A 10,071-nucleotide genomic window follows, 5' to 3' on the forward strand; every position below is an offset into this window, starting at 1 on the left:
GGCCACCTAATACCTCCCGGTCACCAGGCTGGTGACGCAGCCCCTCAGTGCCTTCTTTCCCTGGGAATCCGCAAAGCCCAATCCTGCAGGAGGGGTGGGTATTGGCCCAACTAAGAATGGGAAAATTGGAAGAGGAAAGTCCAGGCCTTTAGGGGCTGCAGTCCTCAGACTGAAAGGCGGGTCGCGACTCCCCTCTGTGTCCCCGCTTGGTCAGGAAGAATCTCTTTTGATCCATCTGATTGGGCAAACCCCCAAAACTAGACTGTGAATCTGGAACAGGAAGGCGGGGCGTGGCGGGGGTGTGAACGGCGAGGGGCGGGGCTTGACCCTATGCCCGCCCCTCCTCCAGCTCAGGAATAGGTCGGGCTCCCCCTGGCGGCCCCGGGTCCCCACTCCACTCCTCCGGCTCCCCAGCCCTCAATCTTCTGCCCCCACCTAGCACAGGTCGGTCTCAGTGGACCAACAGACACACGGACAGACGGACGAGAGGACCACCCGCTGGGACGCCTGGGCGGCCGGAGGGGCGGAGAGGCGACGGCTGCGGCTTGAGGAGCAGGAGCAGGTGCTGCGGCGACGAGCGGGCGGGGCTGGACGGAGCAGAGCGCCGGGCGGGGGCGCGGCGCTGGCTTGCGTGGGGCCGGCGGGGAGCGGAGAGGCCGCGACTCTGAGTGAGCTGTGCCAGGTTGCGCTGGGGGCGAGGGGATCTGGAGTGGAGTCCAGTGGGGTAGTGACTCCGGAGGGCGCGGGATCCCAAGGAGACGGAAAGGACAAGCGCTTGGAGGGAGATCCCGAACAGCCGCGAGGGGGGGGTGGGGGGGGGGGGAGGGCAACGGAAGGTGAGGTAGAAAGGGGAGCATACGTGGAGGCCGGACTGGGGGTCGTCAGAATATGAAACTGGAGCTTCGAAGGGGGCCGGGAGCAGAAATGGGTAAGGCAAGAGAAACGGTGGGGGTTGTGTGAGGTCTGGTGAGTTGGTAAGATCCGGAGGTGTTAAGTTCCAAGACAGAGGAGGTGGGTTGAGAAGGAAGGCTGGGTGAGGAGAAGGAGTCTTAGGGGGAGCCCAGGGTGGTCAGCGGTGGAAGAGAGTTGAGCTGAGATCCAGGACAAGGTGGGGAACAGGCCGGGTAGGGGGCTCACTAGGCAATGGGCAGGGGGCGCTGAGGTGTGAGGCTGGTTTAAAGAAGCAGGGTTGCCAGGTGGAAGTGAGGATGAGTCTGGTCGGGGAGGCAACTCAGAAGTGACACCAGCACAGACTAAGGGTGGTCCCCAGGTGGAAGGGTGCCCAGGGAGGAAACCCCACAGTGAGGCCTAAGACTTGGTCAGGAGGGTGCCCTCCATGGGGGAAGCCTCTCCCTGGTGGTTGCTGGAGCCATGCTGTCCCGGAAAGGCATCATCCCTGAGGAGTATGTACTGACACGGCTGGCAGAGGACCCCGCGGAGCCGCGGTACCGCGCCCGGGAGCGGAGGGCCCGCTTCGTGTCCAAGAACGGCAATTGCAACGTAGCCCACAAGAACATCAGGGAGCAGGGCCGATTCCTGCAGGACGTATTCACCACACTGGTGGACCTCAAGTGGCCACACACGCTGCTCATCTTTACTATGTCCTTCCTGTGCAGCTGGCTGCTCTTTGCCATGGTCTGGTGGCTCATCGCCTTCGCTCACGGTGACCTAGCCCCTGGCGAGGGCGCTGCCGTGCCCTGTGTCACCAGCATCCACTCTTTTTCGTCTGCCTTCCTTTTCTCCATTGAGGTCCAGGTGACCATTGGTTTCGGTGGGCGCATGGTGACTGAGGAGTGCCCGCTGGCCATCTTGATCCTCATTGTGCAGAACATCGTGGGGCTCATGATCAATGCCATCATGCTGGGCTGCATCTTCATGAAGACTGCCCAGGCCCACCGGCGGGCCGAGACCCTCATCTTCAGCAAGCATGCTGTCATCGCTGTGCGCCATGGCCGTCTCTGCTTCATGCTGCGCGTGGGGGACCTCCGCAAAAGCATGATCATCAGCGCCACCATCCACATGCAGGTGGTGCGCAAGACCACCAGCCCCGAGGGTGAAGTGGTGCCCCTCCACCAGGTGGACATCCCCATGGAGAACGGTGTGGGTGGCAACAGCATCTTCCTGGTGGCTCCTCTCATCATCTACCATGTCATCGATGCCAACAGTCCACTCTACGACCTGGCGCCCAGTGACCTGCATCACCATCAAGACCTCGAGATCATTGTCATTCTCGAAGGCGTGGTGGAAACCACAGGCATCACTACCCAGGCCCGCACCTCCTACCTGGCTGACGAGATCCTCTGGGGCCAGCGCTTTGTACCCATTGTGGCGGAAGAGGACGGCCGCTACTCCGTGGACTACTCCAAATTCGGCAACACCATCAAAGTGCCGACACCACTCTGCACCGCTCGCCAGCTTGATGAGGACCGCACCCTGCTGGACGCCGTGACCCTCGCCTCGGCCCGCGGCCCTCTGCGCAAGCGCAGTGTGGCTGTGGCCAAGGCCAAACCCAAATTTAGCATCTCTCCGGATTCCCTGTCCTGAGCCATGGTCCCTTGGGCCCCCACACTGCATGTGTGCACAGAGGCAGTGTGGTATGGTATGTAGAATGGACACATATGGGCCCCTTGGCCGGGCCAGGATCTGGTGTGAGGCTGGGCCCTCTTCAGCTCAGCCTCCCCTCCTGCTGTTAGCCCGTGGCGTTACAAGGCACTTGTCACTACGCTATTTCTGGCCTCAACAGGAGACTGTACTGGGTTATTTTTGTCTCTGCTCCTCCCAGCCCCAGCTCAGGACCGGCTCACCCCCCACCCTCTCCCTCCTCCCCAGACTGGGGAAGCTGTGGGAAGTGTTGGACCCTCAAGTTGGGTCTCTGTACAGTCCCGCATCCCCATGATCAATTGACCACAAGCTGGACAGATGGCTGGGGAAGAACAGTCCCCAGGTTGGCAACCTGCTGCTCTGTTTCTGTGACCCCAAGAGATGACTGGCCACTCTTGTTCCCTGAAAAAGTGGTGGCTTAATGGATAGGCCCTGCCAGCTGGAGAGGGCAGTCAATGAAGGAGCACATTCCAGCTGGAGGATTGGAGGTGTGGAACCTGCACAGACGGGGAAAGGCTGAGGCTGACAGGGCTCCCCTCCCCGGGGCAGACTCAGGCAGGGAGGAAATGGTGTGAGGACACTCAGCTATGCCGAGCTCTGCTCAGGCTCAGGAAAGAGGAGATGGGCTCCTGCGCCCTCGCCCTTTGCCCTGACACCAAGGCTTCAATGGTGAGGGGCTGCGGTTCCTGCCCACCCCCAACCTGCCCCTGCACTGGGAGGCTGAGGTGGGCTGGGGCAGACAGTGGCATGCTAAGCAGAAAGAGGCTGAAGAGAGGGGGTCCTGGGCCCACCATACAGATTGAGCTCTGGTCCTGGCTCCCCACGGGTGGCTATCGCTCACTCTGTCTGTCCAGAGGGTGGCCGTGGAGGGTCTTTGGATTGGAAAAGGAGATGTTGGAAAGCTCAGGATGGTGGCGGTGAGCAAGGTTGCTGAGGCAAAGAGGCCCTTGGTCCTCACGGGCTTGACCCCAAGTGGCACTCTTGAAGCAGTGCTGCGTAACTTGCCCAGGATTCTGCCTTCTCTGTTGTCAACACAACTTCCCTACACTCTGGGCTGCTCTTGCGGGGGAGGGAGAGGCATGCTGCTGGACAGGGAGGGCAGGGGCTGGCAGCTGCCAGCCCACATTCCAAAGGTGCCACAGATCCTAGCCAGGAGGCCAGGCAAAGGACTTGGGGCTGACCCTTGTCACCCAGTTCGGAGAGACTTTTACCTTTCTGCCTCAGGTAGTCCAGCCCTGCCAGCCTGTCTGACCATCTCAATCTCGGAGCACCTACCAGGCTTATAGCCCTGGGCCCTGCGTCCACTTCCAGCAATATGCTGGAAGGCTGGATGGTCAGGGCAAGAGGTGGGGACGTCATATGCATTAGTGTACAGGCACCTCGGAGATAATCGAGGGTTTGGTTCCAGACCACCACAATAAAGCAAATATTGCGATAAAGAGTCAAATAAATTTTTTGGTTTCCTAGTGCATATAAAAGTTATGTTTACACTGTACTGTAGTCTGTTAAGTGTGCAATAGCATTATGTCTTAAAAAAACAATGTACATACCTTAATTAAAAAATATTTTATGGCTGAAAAGTACTAACCGTCATCTGAGCTTTCAGGGAGTCGTAACCTTTTTGCTAGAGGGTGTTGCCTTGATGTTGATGGCTGCTGACTGATCGGGGCGGTGGTTGCTGGAGGTTGGGGTGGCTGTGGCAATTTGATAAGACAACAGTGAAGTATGCCGCACTGACTGACTCTTCCCTTTAGGAACGATTTCTCTGTAGCATGCGATGCTGTGTGATAGCATTTCACCCACAGAACTTCTTTCATAATTCAGAGTCAGCCCTCTTAAACTCAGTCGCTGCTCTATCAGCTAAGTTTACATAATACTGTAAATCCTTTGTTGTCATTTCAACAACCCTCACAGCATCTTCACCAGGAGTAAATTCGATTTCAAGAAATCGCTTTCTTCATTCGGCCCTAAGAAGCAAATCCTCATCCATGCAAGTTTTATCGTGCGATTATAGTCATTCAGTCCCATCTTTGGGACTTCTAATTCGAATTCTCTTGCTAATTCCATAACATCTCCAGTAACTTCCTCCACTGAAGTCTTAAACCTTCTATTTGTGAAAAATGCAATATCTGCAAAACTCAATAAAGCAAAGCATAATAAAATGAGGTATGCCTGTAGTAATTGGAGTGTAAGCTCTTAAGCCAACTTGGGTTCCAATCCTGGCTCTGGCTCTAAGGCCTTGAGCAAGTAACTCAACCTCTCTGTGCCTCAGTTGCCTTATCTATAAAGTGGGACTGCTAATAGTACATACCTCATAGAATTGTTATGTGAAAGACACATGTAAAATGCTTCAGTGCCTCATCCATAACAAGGGCTCAATAAATGTTAACTGTTTTATGCTGTAAATTAGCTATGATGAGACAACTGACCACACAAATGTTAAGGGAGAAATTATACTTCCCCTCGGTGATGAGGTTCTCTGCCTGGTCTTACTTTTACACAGACAGGGGCTACGGCAGACCCTATTACCTGGTCTTTTTGTCTCACCTCACCCCCTGCAGTCCATCTGCCAGGCAGCCCTCAGAGTGGTCCCAGTCAAACGGTTGCATCATTTCCTCCCATGTCAAGTACTTTCATTAATCCTCCATCACCTTCTGGGGCCAGGCTAGACCCTGTAGCCAGCCATTTCTGCTTTCCAACCTTGCAGTTTACTGTTCTCTTGCCAGGACCTTGTGCAGCCACCCATCCCCCAGCAGCCTCACCATTCCCTCCTTGCACATAACATTGACCTTCCTACCTCTGAGCTTTGCTTCTGTTATTCCCTTTGCCTAGAATGCCTAGGCCTCATCTCTGCCTGTTGAAATCCATAAAAGTATCTCATGTCACTGTGGTCAAGGCCAAATGATGCCTCCTTGAAGCCTTCCCTGATTCTTCTGAAAAGAGATAGTCCCTTCCCTTCCTCTGTGTTTGTGGGCAACCCAAACTTTTCCCTGTGTTTGTGGCAAACCCAAGTTTGTGGTTTCTTAAGATCAGGGACTATATCTGATTCAGCACTGTGGCTGGAACTAAGTGCTGAATGAACAAATAAATGAATGATGAATAGTGTATAGAACAACAAGCCAGCATCACTGTTGCAGTTTGAAGCCTACTGTGAGCTTTAACTGGATCAGTGAGAGTTTGTCCCAGGCTACTCCAGAAGTAGGGTTGAGGGGCCAGGAAGCTGCCACTGATGGTCCAAGCTCTAAGCTGCCTGCTGCCTGCACCCACACAGAACCCCAACATTGACTGGTTTGGTTTGTGGTTTAGAAGGGATGAAAACCTACTCAGAGTCAGCCCAGAGTTCTGGGGACAGTGCCTGGCTCCTGGGACTCAGCTTAGCTGTCCTTAAGGCCAGGAGAGGGGCCAGACTCATTAATGAGAAGCTGCTCAGCAGGACCTTCTTGGAGCCCCATCCAGAGTAACCTTCCTCCACCCACTCCACCTTAAAGGGCTGGTGACAGAATGGGCAGAGCTGGGGGCTTAGTGCCACCTGCTGGCCACATAGAAGACCTACTTGATTAGAAAATCTGGGCCACTGGTCTGAAGCTTTCCCCTCTAAGAGAGACCCCTAGCCTTAAAGCTTAGCTCAGGGAAGAGCTGGAAAGTTCCAGGCATGGAGGAAGCTGCTGGATCAATACTTCCTTGACACCTCTTCTTTAAGGCACAGGCCTAAACTGAAAAAGGAAAGTCCCCTGAGCTCCACTCTTCCCAGCAGGAACTTCCCAGGTGAATTTGTTTCTGATATTCTGCTTCCAAGACAGCAGGGGGCATCACATGAGAGCAGACAGAGCAACCCAAGCTAGTTCACACCCATGTGCAGGACTGGCTCTTCTCCAGGCTCCCCAGAAAGAGGAGGAAAGTGTCTCATGTCACTGGGGTCCAGGATTGAGGGAGGCAATGTTCTCTTCTGAGTCTGCAGATGAGGAAACAGGATCAGAAGTAGAGTTAACTTACTAAGATCTTGTATTTGGTAAGTAGCACGCCCAAGATTCAGACTGAGCTCCTTTCCCCCTGCTGCACAGTCCCAGTGACCAGGTGGGCTGCCTTGCTCTAAGTGTCAGATCCACCGCAGGGGACAAATGTCTCTGGACCAAGCACAAGAGGAAAAGTGCAACTCAGAAAGCCCCTGGGGTCTCCCCCCACCCCACCAAAGTCCTGGGATTGAAACTGATGGCTGACTCAGCTGTGGTTAAATGACAGCCAGGATCATGTCCAAAACACCAAAGGAGCCAGAGAGACCTCACTGACACTTCCTCTTGCCCTCCATCTTCTCCCTTCTTGCAAGAGGACTGGGGTCCCTACCTTCCAGGCTACCTTCAGCCCCAGTCAGTCAGGTGGCCATGCAAACTGATGGGGCACATCTGCCACTCATGTCAGTCCCCACCTCACACCAGATGGTGTGATAGGTGTCCTAGACTTCAGTCCTTAGCTCAACAGGGAGGGAAGCTAAGCCACCCCTTTCCTGTAATGAAATGGAACCGCTAGTCTGAAAAAACTAGCCCACTAGCCATACTGGAAATCTTCCCAGGCCTGATGCTTATGAATTTGGCATCTCCAGCAAGTAACCACAAGGCCCACATGTAACTCATGAAGGTGGCCCTCTGGTCCTTCTGCTGGAGAGGACTCACCTAGCTTCTGCAGGACCCACTTATTCTCCCCAGGTGGCAATCTGTGTCCTAAACTTGAGATCCTCCCCAACATCCTTCCCTAGGGAGCTTGTGGTAAGGAGTAGAGTAGGTCAGGCTTCCCACAGCTCTCTGGGTTCACTTCTGAGGTCTCCCCAGTTTCAGGTATTAGATACCCTATGTTGTATGAAGACATGCAGATGACTTTGGGGAAGAAGACATGAATTCTGCATGTCAAATCATGTTGACCCCAGATCAGGGCAGGTTTAAAGCCCAATAGATCAGTTCCAGCTTGGAAGGAGCTGCGAAAAGACACAGAAATAGGATAATGGGGCTAACATCAGATTTGGGTTCCAGAGAGTAGATTTGTTGCACTAGAATCTAGATTATTAGCATCCTCTCTGCCATGTCCACCTGTCTGGGGCATTGTGTACCTTCATGGAGAGGGAAGAAGGTGCTACCTACACCCTCCCCTATCTCCGCTCTGGGAAGACCCGGCTCTGAAGTGACATGAAAGGTAGGCCATCTAGACTGACCAGCCTGGGTACAAGGAATGCGAACTTATGCCTTTTCCTTGGCTTCGGGTCTTTCCAGGCACTGATGCCAACAGTGGAATGGGTGATACAAAGTACATATGCAACTTACTTCCTTCACTGGGAGAAACAATGGTGTACAGGAGTATGGGTCAACAGTGCCCATAGCCTTCTTCAGCTCACGTTAGTCACATTGCCTCTACTTCATGACAGTGAATGGTTCTCTGCAGCACAATATGTCCCAAACTCCTCCTCCCCAGACCATCAGCACTCACGGTGAGGCAAACCACACTAGGTAGCACTTTACTTCATTTGATCAATTTGTTATTCACCTAATGCCATCATTATTGGGGAAGGAAGTTACTCCAGAGAATAGTAAATGCAATACAGTTCTGGCTGAGACTTTCATTCTTTTTTGTTAAATTTCTAGTGTGTCTTGATTTCCCATCCATCTTGGAAGTCAAGGAATGAAAACCATCCCATAGTTCTGCCTCCCTTCGTGACTCTTCAGGTCTCTGAAGGTGTAACCAGTATACTCATTTCTGAGTTTAGTAACTCTTTGATGCCTTTTCTTTTTTCTACATCATAGATTCCCTTGCAATCAGTAATATCCATTCAACAATCCCCCACATTTTATATCTAATTTTTTATCTTCCTATAAAAGACCCCATTTGTCATTTTCCCACTAATTTTATTTTTTCCTTATATTACTTTATTACTCTATTGCAATATTTACAAAATTATTTCTTTTACGAAACTGAAAAAACCTCAACTGCCTTACTACTATTTCCAAAGGGTGTCATTGTTTTTGAATCACGTCTCTTTTGATGATGGTAAACACTTTTGGACTATTTCATTTGCTCCACAGTTCCAACCGTTGCCCTGTTCTTCCTTCGAGATCTCCATTTTATGAGATTCATTAGCTCCTCTAATGATGTATCCTTGAAATAGGCACCAACTACACTGATGCCGCAATCCCCAGTGCCGCCACTAGAGGGACTCTAAATCACCCTCAGGTGGGAACTCTGCTATGGGGATTCCATTCTAGTCTTCTCTCTTAGCCAAGAGCTTTCCATGTCAGTTATGCCCATGCACTGACTGTGCCCCGCCTGAGTGACCTAAGAACTGTTTTCAGGGTCATTACTTCAACTTTCAATAGAGATGTAAACAGGGCTTCTCTGCCCCACAAAGATCCTGAAATACAACCTCACATCCCTGATAACTACATTCAGAACCACCATTGTACCTTACCCATGACTAACACCGGGCATAAGACCCTCCACACTCCTTTCAACTTCTGTCCTGAATGAGGTGCCCACACACGGATCCATTTGGGAATAGCATCAGTCACTTTGGTTCAGTTACAGAAACTAAGGCAATGGTCAAGCACACTAACCAACAGGTCCTCCCCTAAGAATAGACAAGAACTACCCCCAATGTTTATAGCAGCACTCTCGACAATAGCCAAATTGTGGAAAAAGCCTAAAGGTCCATCAACTGGTGAATGGATAAAGAAATTGTGGTTTATATACACAATGGAGTACTACGTGGCAATGAGAAAGAATGAAATAAGGCCCTTTGTAGCAACGTGGATGGAACTCGAGAGTGTTATACTAAGTGAAAAAAGCCATACAGAGAAAGACAGACACCATGTTTTCACTCTTATGTGGATCCTGAGAAACTTAACAGAAACATGGGGGAGGGGAAGGAAAAAAAAAGAAAAAAAAAAAGAGGTTAGAGTGGGAGAGAGAGCCAAAGCATAAGAGACTCTTAAAAACTGAGAACAGGGGCGCCTGGGTGGCGCAGTCGGTTAAGCGTCCGACTTCAGCCAGGTCACGATCTCGCGGTCCGTGAGTTCGAGCCCCGCGTCAGGCTCTGGGCTGATGGCTCAGAGCCTGGAGCCTGTTTCCGATTCTGTGTCTCCCTCTCTCTCTGCCCCTGCCCCGTTCATGCTCTGTCTCTCTCTGTCCCCAAAAAATAAATGTTGAAAAAAAAAAAATTAAAAAGAAAAAAAAAACTGAGAACAAACACAGGGCTGATGGGGGGTGGGAGGGAGGGGAGGGTAGGTGATGGGCATTGAAGAGGGCATCTTTTGGGATGAGCACTGGGTGTTGTATGGAAACTAATTTGACAATAAATTTCATATAAAAAAAAAAAAAAGAATAGACAAGAACCGTACAGACTAAGCCTCTCCTCTAAACCTAATGTTCCAGCTCATCTTTCACAGCCCAACCCCACCCTGGATCTTCGTTGGTAGTAGGACACATTGATTA

The 10,071-nt window shown here is 51.9% G+C and overlaps 1 protein-coding gene across 1 annotated transcript; it reads left to right on the top strand.

The window, feature by feature from the left end:
- The first annotated feature begins 349 nt into the window (after window positions 1–349).
- On the top strand, window positions 350–4,766 carry KCNJ11 (potassium inwardly rectifying channel subfamily J member 11). The gene has a single exon (XM_086677859.1). It carries the CDS (start codon window positions 1,372–1,374, stop codon window positions 2,542–2,544), a length of 1,173 nt encoding a protein of 390 aa, XP_086533985.1. The 5' UTR covers window positions 350–1,371; the 3' UTR covers window positions 2,545–4,766.
- The last annotated feature ends 5,305 nt before the right edge of the window (window positions 4,767–10,071 follow it).

This window comes from Puma concolor, chromosome D1 (assembly GCF_028749965.1).
Source record: "Puma concolor isolate L17-30 chromosome D1, mPumCon1.1.hap2, whole genome shotgun sequence".
Classification (NCBI taxonomy): Eukaryota; Metazoa; Chordata; class Mammalia; order Carnivora; family Felidae; genus Puma; species Puma concolor.